Source organism: Mustelus asterias, chromosome 24, assembly GCF_964213995.1.
Source record: "Mustelus asterias chromosome 24, sMusAst1.hap1.1, whole genome shotgun sequence".
Lineage (NCBI taxonomy): Eukaryota > Metazoa > Chordata > Chondrichthyes > Carcharhiniformes > Triakidae > Mustelus > Mustelus asterias.
Genome location: NC_135824.1, coordinates 20,803,262 through 20,822,793, shown reverse-complemented (window position 1 = coordinate 20,822,793; position 19,532 = coordinate 20,803,262). Strand labels below are relative to the sequence as shown.

Genomic DNA, 19,532 nt, shown 5'->3' with positions numbered 1-19,532 from the left:
AACATGCCAAAAATTGATGACAAGAAGGCTATGGCAGGTGAGGACCTAGAAACTAGCATTATCACTTAAGAGGTAGTGTTGGGCTAGTTAATGGGGCTAAAGGTGGACAAGTCTGGTCCTGATGGAATGCATCCCAGGGTACTAAAAGAGATGGCGGGGGAAATAGCAAATGCACTTGTGGTAATTTACCAAAATTCACTGGACTCTGTTCCCGCAGATTGGAAAACAGCAAATGTGACGCCACTGGTTAAAAAGGAGGTAGACAAAAGGTGGGTAACTGTAGGCCGGTTAGCTTAACTTCTGTAGCAGAGAAAATGCTTGAATCTATCATCAAAGAAGAAATAGCGAGACATCTGGATAGAAATTGTCCCATTGGGAACTCGCAGCATGGGTTCATGAAGGGCAGGGTAGGTCTGACTAATTTGGTGGAATTCTTTGAGAACATTACATGTACAGTGGACAATGGGGAACCTGTGGATGTGGTGTATCTGGATTTCCAGAAGGCATTTGACAAGGTGCCGCACCAAAGGCTGTTGCATAAGATAAAGGTGCATGGTGTTACGGGGAATGTATTAGCATGGATAGCGGATTGGTTAACTAACAGAAAGCAAAGAGTGAGAGTAAATGGATGTTTTTCTGGTTGGCGATCAGTGACTAGTGTGCCTCAGGGATCAGTGTTGGGACCACAATGGTTTACGATTTACATAGATGATTTGGGGACCAAGTGTAGTGTGTCAAAATTCACAGATGACACGAAGATGAGTGGCAGAGCAAAGTGTGCAGAGGATGCTGAAAGTCTGCAAAGGGATATAGATAGTGTAAGTGAGTGGGCAAGGGTCTGGCAGATGGAGTACAATGTTGGTAAATGTGAGATCATCCATTTTGGTAGGAATAACAGCAAAATGGACTATTATTAAATGGTAAAAAATTGCAGCATGCTGTTGTGCAGAGGGACCTGGGTGTCCTTGTGCATGAATCACAAAAAGTTGGTTTGCAGGTGCAGCAGGTAATTAAGAAGGCAAATAGAATTTTGTCCTTCATTGCGAGAGAGATGGAATTTATAAAGCTACAACATAACCTCACTGTTTTTAAAGTGCTGGTAAGACCACACCTGGAGTACTGTGTACAGTTTTGGTCTCCTTACATGAGAAAGGATATATACTGGCACTGGAGGGGGTACAGAGGCGATTCACTTGGTTGATTCCGGAGATGAGTGGGTTGGCTTATGAGGAGAGACTGAGTAGACTGAGGCTGTACTCATTGGAATTCAGAAGAATGAGGGGAGATCTCATAGAAACATATAAGATTATGAAGGGAATAGATAAGATAAAAGCAGGGAAGTTGGTTCCACTGACAGGGGAAACTGGAACTAGGGGTCATAGCTTCAAAATAAGGAGCAGATTTAGGACTGAGTTGAGGAGGAACTTCTTCACACAAAGGGTTGTGAATGTGTGGAATTCCCTGCCCCAGTTGAGGCTATCTCATTGAATGTTTTTAAGGCAAGGATAGATAAATTTTTGAACAGTAAAGGAATTAAGGGTTATGGTGAGCGGGTGGGTAAGTGGAGCTGAGTCCACGAAAAGATCAGCCATGGCCGTACTGAATGGCAGAGTAGGCTCGAGGGGCCAGATAGCCTATTCCTGCTCCTAGTTTTTCTGTTCTACTACCTTCTGCACTTTCTCCTTCTCTATGTACAGTACGCTTTGTATAGCGCACAAGAAACAATATTTTTTACTGTATACTAATACATGTGACAGTAATAAATCAGATCAAATCAAATGGTGCTGAACATTGTGAAATCATCAGCAAACACTCCCACATGGTTCTGCCTAGGGCACTACCTGAGGAACTCCTGCAGTAATATCCTGGGACCAAGATGACTGACCTCCAATATCCACAACTATCTTGTTTTGTGCTGGGTTTTCCCCCTGATTTCCATCGACTCCAGTTTTGTTAGGACTTCCTGATGCCGCACTCAGCATTTAACCTTGATGTCAAGGGCAGTCATTCTCACCTCACCTGGATTTCCACACTTTTGTCCATATTTGAAACCAAGGTTGGAATGAGGTTAGGAACTGAGTGAACCTACTAGAATCCAAACTGGCTTAATTTGCCAGCCAACCTGCAGAGTTGCGCATACGCAGACCTCTGTGTCTGCACATGTGCAATAGCAACTGTAGACGGAGCTACTGTGCATGTGCAGACCTCTAATGCTGCAACTCTTAATGTGCGATTCTAACAGCAGGGAGCTGAAAGACAGCGAGGGAGTTGCAGAGAGTGCAGGCAGCCTCAACACAGCCACCTCCCCACAATCGCAGGGGTCCGCATCTGATCGCGAGCCCCACACTACCTGAGATGCCACCCCCACCCCCCCCCCCCCCCCCACCCCCGTGGCCCAGACCGATTGCGCCGCCCTCCCCGAACCGATCGCATTGCAGAGAGGCAACGGGCTCTCCCAAACCGATCGCCTGCAGAGCATCAGCAGGTCCCGCCTTCCCACTGATCTGATCGCCTGCAGAGCGGCAGCGGACCACCCCCACCATAGGCCCCGCCACCTGGCACAGCCCGCCAGGCAGTGCCAAGGTACTCAGTGGGCATTGCCCAGGTGCCAGGCTGGCAGTGCTGTCAGGATGGCAGCCAGGCTGGCACTGCCCAAGGGACACCCCCTTGCCCTCCGCCTCCCCAGGGGGGGCTTCAATGGTCTCCGGTTCCACTGGCGGCGAGCCCAACACGACACTTCCCCATTCACGGGAAGCAGGTGTTTGCCTGGAGAGGCTCTTGCCACAAAGGCAAGTGAGCTCGGATGATTGAGCGCCAGGCTCACTAAACATGGGTAAATGAAGATCTTAATAAAATTGAATAAATTATTCAGCCTCCCACCCATTTCCTTGGCGGAAATCTAGCTCTCGTCAAATCGCAAGAGCCGAGAAATTGGACATGATTCTGATTTCTCGGTTCTCTTGCAATTTTCCTAGCTCGCTCTGCCCATCGATGGGCAGGGCCAACCGGTAAAACTCCTCCCATTATATTGTTGAACACCCTGAATGGCCTCAAATCTTTTGAAGCCCTAATGTTTTTCAAGAAAAGTCATTAATAAAGGTACCTCTGCCTTAGCAGCCGAGACTTTTGGAGTCATCCCAACTTTCATATCCAGAGTTCTTGCATCTTCTTTTGCGACCTCATCAAATTCAAAATCCAATTTCCACCTAACTAGAAAATAGAAAAAGTTTATTAGTGTCCTTAGTGATTCTTAAATTTAGAAAATTAGTTATTTTCTTGTAGAACTAACTACAACATCAGAAATCACGATTGGCGATTCTTTTTGCTGTTCTGTCTCACTTGCTTTTATTCTGTTACTCCAAGGAGATTCATTAAATAGATTTTAGATCCCCTACCACCCACACAGGTCTGGCACTTGGTACCTCTCCACCAGACTCACAAAGTAATTTTACAGAACAAGTGCTGCACTGCAAATTTGTACAGTGGCCATGAGTAAAATAAAATCACTCAAATGTTGACATTTCTGGGAAAAACCTATTAAGAAATATTTTTCCGAATCTTAACATCTGCTCTTAATAGTGGAAGGTGGATAGCCATGATCTCGGCAAGAGCAAGATCAGAAAAAAGGAATGTCAAACAATTTCCTATACAGGGATTTGATTTAATGATGACTGGATACATGGTGGAGGGGTGATCCAAATCCAGAGATGTGTCTGTGCATGACTGAGTAACCGAGTTAGGTGAAAGATGGGAAGGTTGAGGTAGCAGACTTCAGGGAGACTGAAAGAAATTTCAGAACTACTTTTCTCAAATCATCTCTAAGAAATTTAGCATTCAGGTTTTTTTTTTGCAGGGTTTGATGGGCTGAATGGGCTTCTGTGCTGTAACCGTTCTGCGATTTATCTCACAGAAGAGTTGTTTGATTTGTGTTCTTACGATAGCAGACTTAAGTTTGATTGTAGCACTGTGAGTTTATCTACAAGGCTACTGCGATTGCATCTCGGAGTTTGGGGAACATTTTGTGATTTGGGGATTCAAAGTATATTAATTAACTCTTATAGACCTGTTACATGAAGTTAACAGATCACTAAATATTAAATTCTGAATTAAAACAGAGAATGCTGGATGAACTCAACTGGTCTAGCAGCATCTGTGAAGAGAGAAACACAGTTAATGTTTCAGGCCCATATGACCCTTCTATAGAACTGTTTGTGGTACATGAATGACAAAGTTAGTATGCAGGTACAGCAGGTGATTTAGAAAGTTTGCACTTGTTGCAAGAGGGATGAAATATGGCGTAGAGAAATTTGTACTGCAGCTGGACAGGGCCTTGGTGAGAGCACATCTGGAGGACTATGTACAGTTTTGGTTTCCTTATTCAAATAAATATCTAATTACTTTAGAAGCAGTTCAGAGAAGGTTTACTCGACTCATTCCTGGGTTGAAGGTTTTATCTTATGAAGAAAGGTTGAATCATACTATACCCGTTGGAGTTTAGAAGAATGAAGGATGATCTTATTGAAGAATATAACATCTTGAAAGGACTGGATATGGTGGATAGTGGGAGGATGTTTCCTCTTGTGGGAGAAACTAGAACTCGGGAACATAGCTTAAGAATAAGAGGTCTCCCTTTTAAGATGGAGATGAGGAGAAATGTTTTTATCTCAGAGGGTTGTTAGTGTGTGGAATTCTCTTCCCCAGAAGGCAGTGGAGGCGGAGTCTTTACATTCAGACAGATTTTTGTTAGGAAAGGGAGCCGAGGGTTATGGGGAACAGACAGGAGCTGAGACCATAACCGGATCAGACATGATCTTATTGAATGGTGTAGCAAGTTGAAAGGCTGAAATGGTCTACATCTGCTCCGAAGGTCTATGTTCCTGCATATAACTTGTATAATTAAAACAAGTTCTGGAAGCATTTCACCTCCCATTTTAATTTTTATCAACAGAGAAAAGTTTTTACTGTCAGTTCCTCCCAGTCACTAGAGACTGACCCCAACTGGAGGTTGGTATGTGGTACCCCTTGTATATATGAGTGTGAATGTACAACGCTTTGTCATCCTGGATTTGGGACAAAGATAAACTTTTGAGAAAACCAGAAATGAGTTGCTTAATAGTTGCAGGCCTGATGATAATACCGCAAGTGGCTTTTAACATGAGAGAACAAAGTATCAATGTCAGTGGGGTACATAGAAATCAAAGAGAGAACGGGGAACAGCAGTTTAATAGCTTACAGAAATAGAAGTTGTGAACTGAAATCTCACCGTAGCAAGTAATGAAACTGAATTCAATACTTTGGTAATTGGTGAGCTAGCGCAGTTTACATGTTGCTGAACTGCTGTCAAACCTGAATTGATTCATGAGTAAACATAAGGAAAATGAAACCAAGTTGAACCTGAATGTGCTTCTAGATCCCACAATGAATGAAGTTTAATACCCTTCCCCAAAGCAGGTTAGGGGGCGGGGTTCGGGGCTCTGACCCGATTAAGTCTAGGGCAGGAAGCCTCATAGACAAGTCTTCCTGCCCCACCACTAAATTAAGCCCATGAACACTTTTACATCATTCCTAAGGTTCTTACACTCAAGAAGTATGATTATTTACAATCTTAAGTAGCATGTTAATCTCTGGCAGTGATAACCAATAGAATGCTATAGGGAGGTTACTTCCTAAAGTACTTCTCCAGAGTACCCGGAGGCTGTTAGAATACACAATATCAACAAAAATATCATTTCCACATAATTAGGAGATTTGGCCTCCAATTATCTTTATCATTTTCTATTTATTCAATTCACACAGTTTTAGTCATGCAGTCTGGTATTTAGAAACGTAAAATATGTTCATTAAGATAGCACTAAATTGCTTTTTCCTAAATTCTTGAATCTCTAAACTTGCATTGTTATGTCGGTAGTTGACAGTGTACACTTCATCATAAATAATACAGAAATCACAAACATTAAAATTGTTTGATGAGATATTTTGTTCCGATTTGACAAACAAACATCAGTTGAGCATATCCTTTTTCCATTTTGTGATGTTAAAATAATATTAAAAGCATAACTAAAGTTGACCAAGTTGTCGAGGGATGGAAAGAAAGGTTGTGAAAATGCCAGGTCTCTCCCCATACTACTCAGGTTGTGTCTGCCGGTCAGCTAAATCAAGTCGCTGGGGGACTAATATCACAGGAGTTGCTTTATGATTGCCCCTGTCAAAGATGACACGGCACAGTGGTTAGCTCTGCTGCCTCACAGTGCCAGGGACACGGGTTCGATTCCCGGCTTGGGTCACTATCTCTGTGGAGTCTGCAAGTTCTCCCCGTGTCTGCGTGGGTTTCCTCCGGGTGCTCCGGTTTCCTCCCACAGGCCAAAAGACATGCTACTTAGGTGCATTGGCTGTGCTAAATTCTCCCTCATGTACCCGAACAGGCCCGGAGTGCGGCGAGGGATTCTCACAGTAACTTCATTGCAATGTTAATGTACGCCGATTTGTGACTAATAAATAATTAAAACTTAAACTTTAAAAAAACTGATAATATCAATGTACAGGGAAGAAAGTGAGAAATACATATACTTATAAAATAAAATTGAGAAAAATATTTAACTGAAGGCGATCGTTCAGAAAGTTTGGGTCCGTGAGGAAGTTGAGGAAATTTAGGAACATTTTAATGTTTTGTTTTAGGGAACTACAGCTTTTCCGCCATTACAAAGAATGGAATGGATCCTTGCTGCCATTTCTCAGCCCTTTTTTTTAAAAAAAGAGTTTTGCTCTTGACTTCTTTTTAATGGATTTTGAATCTGGAATAGTCAAAAGCAAATGAAAAATGTAGAACAAAAGTGAAAATTTCTAAACTTGCTGTGATACACATTGGAAAAGAAATCATAGCATATTTTCAGAGGAAAATGCCCTATGAGGTTCCTCGTAAGGAATACAAGCTGCAAAGCAGCTAAGAGTAACAAAGATGAATATTTTTTACAAGAACTCTTCCCTGAAACCAAGATGATTCAAAGGAATGTTTGGCTGGCAAACTCCAATTAAAGCAACACACATCCTGAACTTCAGTTTGTCTGAAGGATACCTTTCCGATTTAACTATTCGGATTAGTACAATGAAAAAACAAGAACAAACTTGGTGTGTATTACAGGCGCATTGAAAACCATACAGGGAGAGTTAAGTTCTAAAGAACTTGAAGGTGGTATTTAACTATGGGAAACTGTGCTTCACATATACATTCTTGCTGAATTAAGGTCAGACTGAAAGACCGATAGAATCAACCCATGGTCTTGTCCTTCAGTCACGCATCTTGTCCTCAATTTGATCAGACAGTTTATACATACGTTATTACTTAATTATGGGCGTGCAGGGTGACTCAGATTGAGGTCAACAGAAATCAGAATAAACTCACCAAATCTAATTTCAAAGGCAAACGGAAAACAACAAAAGAAGTGACACCACATGTCAGATGAACATGTAGGGCACATTACATCACTTCGAAGAAAAAAAATGTCTAATTCACGCAAAATTTCTGGATCACAGGGGCTTGTTACATCTGTTTCTTGCCATTTCTATTGAATCTGAGCTAGATCTAAGCTTTAAAAACTTGGTTTCGATTAAATGTGCTTAGTCAAGGCCAAATTCAGATAGGCCTGGTTCTTAGTTTTCATCTCTCACATAATTATAAAGTATTAAAAAAGACTCAGAACATTTGTAAGTTGACTCATTTATAAAAAGAACCACACATTTTTAAAAAATACGTGTAATAGATTTCTAATTAGATACTAGATCACTCTTTATTTCACACAGAGCCTTTTTCCAAATTAATTATACTCAATGTTATTGTACTGTCTCAGTCAATACTAGTTGACATTACACAGTAAAGTCTGACAAGAATTAAAAACAAAGTTGATCTGGAAAATAATAACTTATGGGTTCTGCTTCATTGAACTTGTCATATTACTAGACACTTGAGTATGTTCATGGGTCCAACTCCGAACTCTAATGTAAGACGAGCAATAATAAGAATAAACATCTGTGGGAATACCTACTTTGCAACAGTGACTACAGTTCAAAATTACTCCAGCATGTTGAGGTTGGGGAAGATGCTATATGAATGCAAATTTTCCTTTCTTTCTTATAAGTTATATCAACTCCAGCTTTTTTATATTGCAGTTTATCTTCTGCAGATCAGGCTGTGGCCTTGGCTGACCACAAAGAGACTGTGGAATGACCATGTGATTTTCATTCCCCTCTTGTGGGAGAACAACAACCTCCTAACAGCTCGGTCCAGGCTCAGACTGAAGCTCCATCCTCACATTTTCTAGTGTGGAGAGATAGTGCTCCAGTAGTCAGCAACACCAGTGGTTAGCACTGCTGCCTCACAGCGCCAGGGAGGGTTTGATTCCCGGCTTGGGTCACTGTCTGTGTGGAGATAGCACATTCTCACCGTGGCTGTGTGCGTTTCCTCCGGTTTCCTCCCACAGTTCAAAAGATGTGCTGGTTAGGTGTATTGGCTATGCTAAATTCTTTCCTCAGTGCACCCGAGTGTGGCGACTAGGGGATTTTCACAGTAACTTCATTTCAGCATTAATGTAAGCCTACTTGTGACACTAATAAATAAACTTAAAGATTGTAAGGAGTTAACAGTCTCAGTGAGTGTATGTCATCTAGCTTAGAGTTATGTGTTGTAGTTTGCTGCGGGGTATCAAATAAAGAAATTCTAGATTCTTCCCCCCCAAACTGGCTTGGATTTTATCTGTTGTTTTATCTCACTCAGGAGATCATAGTTTTTGGATGGGTGTGGAATGGGATTTAGTCAGTGTGATGACCTTTTACCCAGAAACAGCACAGTAAGGAAAATTAGCAATTTCTTTCAAATATCTGTGAAATTTGTTATTGTTTTAAGGAATTACTTGAAACGGATTTTTAAAAGTTTGGATTAAAGAGATTAGTTGTAATTTTCTTGATATTAAGAGATACTGCTTCCTGCACCTGTTGACCCATGACCTGGAAGCGGTATTAATGGGAAGGTAAGATAAACAGGCACTGTTGTAGCTGGAAGACAGAGAAAGTTGTTAAAAGCAAAACACTGCAGATGCTGGAATCTGAAACAAAAACAGAAAATGCTGGAAAATCTCAGCAGGTCTGACAGCATCTGTAGAGAATAGAGCCAACGTTTCAAGTCTAGATGACCCTTTGTCAGAGCTGTTATAACTGTAGAGACATGAAGAATAGTTGGAGGTAGAAAGGCATCAGACACAGAAAAAGGAACATACTGAATTCTTGAAAGGAGCAGAGGCAAATCACTCTCGGAAGGAGCTCCGTTTTCCTGTTTGGTAGAAAAGGACATGGGAGGTCTTAGAAGCATTGTGGAAGCTGGCTAAAAAGGTTTAAAATCTGGAAATCCATGTGAATAATTGAAACACTAAAGAGCTGAATTGTTTGCAGAAGTGGCCGCGAACTAGGATGTCATTGGTTGGATGGTTGAAAAGGAATTCTGACAAGCTACACCATCAGTGAGGGAGGGAGGGAAGGAGGGAGGATCTGTAGAAGTGTGCCTTGCTGTTGATAATCGTATGTGTGAAAGTCGAAAAGGTGAAGGCTGTTGTTCTGTAAGACTCCTGCATGAATGAAGAACAGCATATTTTGAAACAGTGTAGCTACATTTTACTACATTGATGTGGGGAGTGATGAGGATGTTTTTGGTTGCATATCTTTGCTGTATTGACTATTTAAAAGTGAAATCTATCTTATTTTAAGTATCAGTTTCTAGTTAGTTAATGTTTAATTTGCTTTGGTTTTGATTTGTGTAAGCCACACAAAGTAGAGTCTTGTTGGTAATTTCTTCGTTTGGGTGTCCTTCAGTAAGTTTGTTATTGTCATTTACGATTTCCCCGCGTGGGATAGGCTGGATGGACCAGAGCGTCTTTTGCATGTATGTTTGTAAATGTAAACCAATGCAATTCAAGCTCAAATTAAAATCAAGAAACTGCTTTATTAACTGACCCAAGTGCAACAAAAACAAACTTTTCATTATCACAATGCACAAGTGAGTTGGTTTGTTAGGATGAATATTGCAGCTTTATCTCATTCAAAAACTTAAGTAAGATTCACATGAGGACCCACTCCAATGGGGGACTCGGTATAGTGGGGTGGCATTGATAGAGTTCAGGGTCAGAATGGGCAGTGGAACTGGGATGAGAAAGATAGTACTATTCTGCTTCTGAAAGGAACTACTTTGAGTGTGCAAAAGTTATGATGTGACACTTTGTGTCAACACTGAGATGACTTTTTCTCTTTTTGGTTCTGTTTATACCTAGTAAGAACTTATAACCAAGAAGCTTCACCTCATCAAAGAATATTTCTCAGATCAAATTATGGATAGCCACTGGTCTCACCAACCATTCTGGCTCTCAAAAGGTGTGGTTTACCATCTGGGAGAAATCTCATGTCTGCCACACAAACATTCCTGTACACGTAACATACAGCAACATGACAGACCTTTGCTTTGACATATTTGCCTTGAAATACCATTACAGTATCCTATTATTGCCCCAACTGCTGGTAGAAATGTTGGCCTATAAGCCTGGTAGCTGGCGAGGCAGCCTTGCAGGGAACCAATAAGGGATTCACCGCTCTCCAAAATGATAAGTCCCTTACTATTTGGAACATAGTTTGTTGTTTGACCAAATCCAGCAGTTAAGCATTAGAACTGTAACTGACTTGAGTGGCCACAATGCAATTACAAAACCTTTGCTGACTTGCAGAAGGATTTTGCTGCCTTTGGTTTGCAACATCATTGATTCAACCTCTTGCCTGAAAGTACATACTGATCAAGCAAACAGAACATGTTTTCATCTATTATTAAATGACCTGTTAGAACATTTTTTAAAGTAATTCCTTCCTCACACAAACAAAATCAGCAAGGATGAGTTATGCCAATAGCATGGAGGAAAAGAGCTGAAGATGAACAGAAAAATGGGCTAATTTTCCTACAGTTTTTAAAGAGAAAGTCAATAACTTGTGTTTCCAGGGCTCTCCTCATCCTGTAGGGCATTTCAAACTGCTTTAAATAGAAAAAGACTGAAGTGGATGCAGAGCTGGAGGGAGAAAATAACAGGAAAGGAGTTGGAGTGAAGATAAAGGCACAACTGAGAAGGAGGATATGTTGAAAGCAAGGTGGATGAATTTAGGATGCAGCAAGCATAGCTTCTGAATCAAAGTAAACAGTTTTTCTTTGTAAGCTAGACACTAAAAAAAGAATAATATCTTCATTAACAATAGCATTTTGACAATAACATAATGGCCTCTTTTACGAGTTCTGTATTCCTAGATATTTGAAAAATCACTATGTAACAATATTCTCATTTGTAATGGCACAAAAACATAAATGAGTAATACAGACACAATCTATAATTTAGGATATGCAAAACATTTTAATCTAAAAGTTGGAAGCTTTTCTTTGAGGAAGTAAAACTTTAGCAAGATTTCCAAATCCAGAATGAGCTTAGTGTGTAATTTTCTACAGGTTCCAGTTCTATCAAATGACCCCGATCGCCCTTTCCAGACCCCCCAAGGAAAGAAACTGAAAAGAAACCTGTACCATCTGCACGCATCTTCAAAGCATTGTGTGAGATTTGCTTTAATCTATACCTTTTGATACATTATTCACCTGACGCGGAACAAAGCCACATTTTAAACCTCTATAGTTTTGATAGGTTATGTATTTATAGCAGTTAAAGTAACCACTAGCTATTTTAAACGAGGGATAATAGATGAACAAAAAAAACATTCGCAAGCTTTCACTGTTTTAAAATGTGCTCCCTTTTCAAGTTATGGAACTTGAGAGAAGAACACAACAGTAAAAGATCCAGGAGAAGATCACTTCTATCAGTTACTTCAAACAAAATGAGAATGTATGTTCTTTATCCATTGCTTGAACAATTTCTTTGCAGATAGTGAAGAACAGAATACTGCCTTCCCCAGGGTCAACAAATTATATTCATGAATTGACCTATTATTTATTCGTGTTGCACATCTATTTAATCAATGTGTTCCGTGCATCTATGTTTGGAATTGAGAGGGGATTTTGGTCTGACACCATCATGAATTAATATAGCACCACAAATGTTTTATGCGACTGGTACTTTTCAAATTTCTACTGCAGGTGTAAGTCAGAAATGTCAAAAAATGTGCTTGAGGCTACTGTGACTTTACTTTGAAGAGTTGATCATACATTCAGCACGTCCGCTACGACTCTCACCAACTTTTACAGATGCACCATAGAAAGCATTCTTTCTGGTTGTATTACAGCTTGGTATGGCTCCTGCTCTGCCCAAGACCGCAAGAAACTACAAAAAGTCGTGAATGTAGCCCAGTCCATCACGCAGCCTCCCATCCACTGACTCTGTCTACACTTCCCGCTGCCTCGGCAAAGCAGCCAACAAATTAAGGACCCCATGCACCCTAGACATTCTCTCTTCCACTAGAAAAGTCTGAGGTCACATACCAACCGACTCAATAACAGCTTCTTCCCTGCTGCCATCAGACTTTTGAATGGACCTACCTCGCATTAAGTTGATCTTTATCTATACCCTAGCTATGACTGCAACACTACATTCTGCATTCTGTCATTTCCTTCTCTATGAACGGTATGCTTCGTCTAGATAGTGCACAAAAACAATAGAACAACAAAGAACAATACAGCACAGGAACAGGCCCTTCGGCCCTCCAAGCCCACGCCGCTCCCCGGTCCAGGATTGAATCCTGAATCCAGGATCCCCTCCCAATTTTCCAGCCTATCTACATACTAATATCCTATCCACCGAGCTGTCCCTCACAGCTACGATGCTTTGTTCATCACAACCTATTAGCTCACCCCCACCCCCCCCATTCCAGACCATGTGATCTCCAGGGAGAGGCGAAAACCCAGAGTGAAAACCCCAGGGCCAATATGGGGAAAAAAAATCTGGGAAATTCCTCTCCGACCCCCTGAGGCGATCGAAACAAGTCCAGGAGATCACACTGGCCCTGATTGGAAAATGCTTCCCAACCCTATTCATTTCCACTTCCACGAACACCATATGAATTCCCTGCCCCCGAGACAGGTTCCCAACTATCCGCAGTCTCGCTCTGTACTGGCACCAGCAAGTTGATCATAGACTTTTCACTGTATACTAATACATGTGACAATAATAAATCAAACCAAACATAGATACAGATTAGGAGCAGGAGTAGGCCACTCAGCCCTTCGAGCCTCCTCTGCCATTTGCTAACGTGGCTGATCTGATTTTGACCTATAACCCCACATCACTGCCTTTCACCCCTTTCTTATCAAGAATTGATCTAGCTCTGACTTAAAAATATTCAAAGTCTCTGCTTCCAGAATCATTTGAGGAAGAGAGTTCTAAAGACTCACGGTCTTCTGAGAGAAAAAAAACTCATCTCTTTCTCAAAAAGGGCGACTCTTTATTTTTAAACAATGACCACTAGTTCTAGATTCTCACACAAGAGGAAACATCCTCTCCACATCTATCCTTGCAAAAGAAAGGGCTTTGTATCAGTGTGAACCTGTCTAATAGTATGTAACTCATGTTTTGGTAATATACTTTATATTTTAAAATAATTCTGCATTTCATATAATTCTGTTTAATGTGTCCACTCATTGACTATCCACATCATGAAGTTATCGACATGCCAATGCACAGGCCTAAAAAATAATTTAGACCAGTTTGCAAACACCCAAAAGGAGCACTCTGCTTTCCTAAAGGGTTTTAATGAGGGAGATGGTGTCAGAGTGGAAATGTCACTGAACTAGTTATCCAGAGGCCCAGGGTAATGCTCCAGAAACACATAAGAAATAGGAGCAGGAGTAGGCCATCTAGCCCCTCGAGCCTGCCCCGCCATTCAATAAGATCATGGCTGATCTGAAGTGGATCAGTTCCACTTACCCGCCTGATCCCCATAACCCCTAATTCCCTTACTGATCAGGAATCCATCTATCCGTGATTTAAACATATTCAACGAGGTAGCCTCCACCACTTCAGTGGGCAGAGAATTCCAGAGATTCACCACCCTCTGAGAGAAGAAGTTCCTCCTCAACTCTGTCCTAAACTGACCCCCCTTTATTTTGAGGCTGTGCCCTCTAGTTCTAGCTTCCTTTCGAAGTGGAAAGAATCTCTCCACCTCTACCCTATCCAGCCCCTTCATTATCTTATAGGTCTCTATAAGATCCCCCCTCAGCCTTCTAAATTCCAACGAGTACAAACCCAATCTGCTCAGTCTCTCCTCATAATCAACACCCCTCATCTCTGGTATCAACCTGGTGAACCTTCTCTGCACTCCCTCCAAGGCCAATATATCCTTCCGCAAATAAGGGGACCAATACTGCACACAGTATTCCAGCTGCGGCCTCACCAATGCCCTGAACACGGGTTCAAACTCCACCATAGCAGCTGGTGGAATTTAAATTCAGTTAATAAAATCTGGAATATAAAACTAGTCTCAGTAATAATAACCATGAAACTATCATCAATTGTTGTAAAAACCCATCTGGTTCACTAATGCCCTGAAGGGAAGGAAATCTGCCATCCTTACCTAGTCTGGCCTGCATGTGACTCCAGTTCTAAAGCAATGTGGGTGACTCTTAACTGTCCTCTGAAATAGCCTTGCTCAGTTCAGTTGCAATTAAGGATGGCCTTGCCAGCAATGCCTGCATCACATGAAAGAATACATTTTAAAAAATGTATTGGTGCTGTTTCCAACAAACTAAAAGCTTTCAAGTCATTTGGTGAAATTTTCGGTGGTGGTGGTGGGGGGGGGGGGGGGGGGGGTGGGGGAGAGGGGGTGGGGGGGGTGGGGACCCTGCAGGCTCTGGGCTGATTAGCTGTGGGTAGGAAGCCTTGTGAACGGCCTTCCTGCTGCAACTCGAGGCCTTTGAGAAATTTGTGCACATTGTAAAGTGCTACATAAATGCAAGTCTTTTTTTTCCCCAAGGCTACCAGTAACCCCCTCCACTGAGTCAGCAGTTTTCCAGTATCCATGCTGTAGCCACTGGGACATCACAGTGTAGGAGCACTGTGACAGGCAAAGGCACATGGAAGACACGCATTTAAAAAATGCACATGGGTGATTAGCTGAGTTAAGTGTGAAATATGGAATTATCTGATTCTCCCAAAAAGATTCCAAGTGCTGAATTTGTGCAAAAACGGCAGTAAACTCCACTGGTTTTTTCAGCGGGATTTTCAGAATGAATCACCCACTCTGAGTACTGCAAAGTGCCCTAGTGTGAATCGCGATAAAATTCCAGGGAGCTGGGTCTATTGCCTCTGAAGAGGCTGGCAACATAGCACTGAGGCCACTGTACATGTGCCAATCTGTCAGAACGGAGATCAGTGCATGCGCAGTGGCCCTGCACTGCTGGCTTCCCAAACTGCTGGCCAGCCCCTTGACCCTGCATCACTGGCTTGCAGAGGGCCCCCCACCCTGACCGCTGGCGTGTCAGGGCCAGCCCCGACTCCCCACACCAATGGCCAGCCCCGCTCACTGTCTTCTCTCCCGCTGTTACTGATCCTGACTGCAAAGTGGCAGCAGGACTCCCCCCACCCTCACCAATCTCCACCTCATATGCCCTGCTCCCTTGGAACTGCCTGGTGGACAGTGCCAAGGTGCCCCCTGGGCATTACCGCTTTGCCTCTTGGGTGTGTCAGGGGGCCAGGCTCACACTGCCAGGCTGGCAATGCCCAGGGGGCACCCCCTCCCCTTACCCCTCCATGGCCTCCCTTCACTCCAGCGGGATTGGGCCGCCAGCTCCCCATGAGTGGAAAGCTGTTGTAGTCCTGCGGGGGGGGGGGGGGGGGGGTGGGGGGAGAGAGAGGGGCTAACAGGCCCGGTGACTTCAGTCCCAGGCCCTCTAATCGGATGGTAATGAAGATTACCATATTTAAATGCTAGCGCGGCAGGCTGGGTGAATCGCCCCACCGATTATAAATTTGATTTGGAGTGTTTATTTTTTGCACGGTGGCCTGTGGATACTGTGAATGCTCAGTGAGGAAGGGAAGATGTGGGACTGTTGGTGAATGGGGGATTGGTATATCGGACACTGATAATTTCTTCACTGGGCAGAAAGGGGCTGCCTAGGTTACCGCATCCCATTCCTCTTCCTCCTTTCCCTTCACCTCATTCTTTTCAATTGCTCACTGTATAGCTGGTGACAAGGGCTGTCTTTTCATAATGGTGAGGTTGTGTAGCATACAGCAAACCACTGAGAATCACCATCCACCATACCAAGTACTACAGAGCTGTCCAAGCCAATGGTGTCTGTTCTACCATATTTTGTGTGGTAGCATGGCTTTTAATGTGTGCACGCTGTACATGTGTGCATGGGTTATGCGCCAGCGTAATCTGCCATGTGCCTGTCGATAGCCCTCATCATCCAGTAGCCAAACTTTGGTTTGTCATGTGGCCCAAGTGTTGCTAGCACAGTGGACTGTTGTAGAACGAAGGCACCATGACTGCCATGAGCATACTGGGAAATGAGCATGAACATTCATGCTATGCTACTCATGGTCACATAGCCTCTGGACATTAATGGAGTAGAATCCTTTTTGGTTCTGGTAACTGTCAGAATTTACATGGGGCACTTGTAAAGTGGTGTGTGTGGCGTTAATGGCACCTACACCATGGGGAAGCCTGCAATCCCAGCAAAGCTTCACATTTGTTCAGCCTGCTTCTCTCTAGGCAAGAGAGTAGTTAATTTCCACTAACAGGAAAGAGAGCTTTAGTGGTCTCCCTCATGCAATAGTGGGTGGCAAATTGCAAGATGTTACAGCTACAGCCTGGAAGAAGGGATAGTGGTAGACCAGAGGACTGGAAGGTTTTTAGGATCCAGTAGCAAAAGACTAAAAAGGGAGAAATTAATTTTGGGAGAAAACCTGCACGCAGCATAAAAACAAACATTAAAAGTTTCTATGGACGGCTAAGGTAAATGTAGGACCTCTACTAATGTGGCTGGTGAATTTATAACAGCAAACAAAGAAATGGTGGATATGCTAAATAATTTTTTGCACTGTAGAAGACATTGCAAATATCCCTATGATATTAGATGGACTGATTTCAAACAAAATGGTAGAATTTCCTAAAATCCCAAGGGATAGAGTATTAGAGAAACTGAAGGGATGAAGGGCGGACAAGTTGCCAGGACCTGATGAACTACAGTACGCTAGGGTTTTAATGGAAGTGGCTATAGAGATAGTGGACTCATTGGTTGAAATTTTTCAAAAACTTGCTTAATTCCAGGAGGTAACCAGAAAATTGGAAAACAGTGAAAATGTGACTGTTCTCCCTTGATGAAAAAGGGAGAAAGGCAGAAGGCAGGGAAGTATTGGCCAGTTAGTTTAAATCTATTATTGGCAAGACACTGGTGTCAATAATCAAACAGGAAATAGCTAATCATTTAGGAAAGCTAAATATAATCAAACGTGATCATGGTTTTATGAAAGGTAAATCATGTTTGTCAAATTTGCTCAAATTCTTTGAGGATTGTAACATGGAGAGTAGATAGAGGGGAACCTGTAGATGTAGTGTATTTTGATTTCCAAAGATTGACAAGGTGCTGTGTAAGAGGCTGGTGCACAAAGTAAAAGCCCATGGAATTGGAGAAAGTATGTTAGCATGAACTGAAAACAGGATATCACATAGAAAACACAGAGTTGGAATAAATGCGTCCTTTTTAGAGTGGAAAGATGTAACTAGTGGAGTACCGTAGGAATCAGTTCTTGGCCTGCATTTGTTCATTATTTACATTAATGAACTGGAGAAAGGAACAGAACGCAAGGTTTCCAAATTTGCTGATGACCCCCATGGAGCTAGGTGGAAGGGCAGGTTGTGATGAGGATGTTGTGATTCTGCAACGGGATAGATTAGGTGACTGGGTGAAAACCTGGCAAATGGAGTTTAATGTGGGAAAGTGTGAGGTCATGCACTTCGGTAGGAGGAATCAAAAGGCAGATTATTATCTAAATAAGAACATAAGAACATAAGAAATAGGAGCAGGAGTAGGCCATCTAGCCCCTCGAGCCTGCCCCGCCATTCAATAAGATCATGGCTGATCTGAAGTGGATCAGTTCCACTTACCCGCCTGATCCCCATAACCCCTAATTCCCTTATCGATCAGGAATCCATCTATCCGTGATTTAAACATATTCAACGAGGTAGCCTCCACCACTTCAGTGGGCAGAGAATTCCAGAGATTCATCCTCCTCAACTCTGTCCTAAACTGACCCCCCCTTTATTTTGAGGCTGTGCCCTCAAATGGAGAGAAACCGTAGGTGAGTGAAATACAGAGGAATCCAGGTATTTGAGTGCATGAATCACAAAAAGCTAACAGAAAGGCCCAACAAGTAGTTAAGAAGGCATACGACACTTTTGGCCTTTATTGCAAAGAGATTGGTGTTTAAAAATAGGGAGATTTTATTGCAATTGTACATCTGGAATACCGCATACAGTTTTGGTACCCTTACCTAAAAAAGGATATTGGAGGCAGTTCAAAGGAGATTCACCTGGCTAATTCCTGGGGACGAGAGGGTTTTCCTATCAAGAGAGATTAAATAGTCTGGGTCTGTATTCCTTGGAATTTAGAAGAGTGAAGGGTGACCTTATTCAAACATATAAGATCCTGAGGGGGCTTGACAGGGTAGATGGTGAGATGTTTTCACTAGTGGGAGAGTCTCGAACAAGGGGCCATAGCTACAAGATAAAGGGTTGGCCATTTAAAACTGAGGTGCATGGAAATTTCTTCTCAGAGGGTGGCGAATCTCTGGAATTCTCTGCCCCAAAGGTGGAGGCTGGATCATTAAGTATTCAAAGTGGAGGTGGATAAATATTTGATAGATCGAGGAATAGAGGGCAATGGGGAAACAGCACAGAAAAGGAGCTAAGGCCGGCGTAGATCAGCCATGGTGGGGCAGGGTTGAAGGGCCTGGTAACCCACTCCTGCTTCTATTTCTTGTGTTCTTATGAGATAGGTCATGAGAGGTTGGCCCTGATGCTCCAGATTGACTTTGGCTATTCATTTTTCCTTACTATTTTCTGGGAAAGCACTTTTTCTGCTGGCACTCGCCAACTGTTGGATGAGTTGATTGAGATCAGGAACTGATCATGCATGTGCAAGTCATGCACTCTACTACTCTGTGGCATGTTACTTTGATGTAGAAACCTTGTTTGATATACAGATTTAAAAGGACCCTTTGAGTAAGTTATTTATTCAATGCTGCCCATATCTAGTAAATTTCCTTGAAGAAGAATTTATTTCAGCTCCCAGCATCAATGGCAGATCGGTCACATATTGACATCTGAAGTCAGAACTAAATTTAAAATGGGAAGAGTCGATGGGGTATACTTATTTGAAAGTGTCGGTAAAATTCAAATCTGTATTGTAAGATTAGGGGTGGCACAGTGGTTAGCACTGCTGCCTCTCAGCGCCTGCAACCCGGGTTTGATTCCCGGCTTGGGTCACTGTGTGGAGTTTGCATGTTCTCTCCGTG

General features: G+C 42.5%; 1 protein-coding gene and 1 long non-coding RNA gene across 2 annotated transcripts in view; both read right to left on the bottom strand.

Moving 5' to 3' along the window:
- Positions 1–19,532, bottom strand: part of LOC144511021 (protein FAM227B-like) — a 232,064-nt gene that overhangs the window by 2,660 nt on the left and 209,872 nt on the right. The window contains exon 11 of the mRNA XM_078240995.1: positions 3,104–3,210. Coding sequence (XP_078097121.1) covers positions 3,104–3,210 — 107 coding nt within the window. The remainder of the gene's footprint in view (positions 1–3,103; positions 3,211–19,532) is intronic.
- On the bottom strand, positions 12,687–12,930 carry LOC144511050 (uncharacterized). The gene is made up of 2 exons (XR_013500736.1): positions 12,869–12,930; positions 12,687–12,799 (listed from the first exon to the last, which is right to left on the bottom strand). It is a non-coding gene; the product is annotated as an uncharacterized LOC144511050 (long non-coding RNA).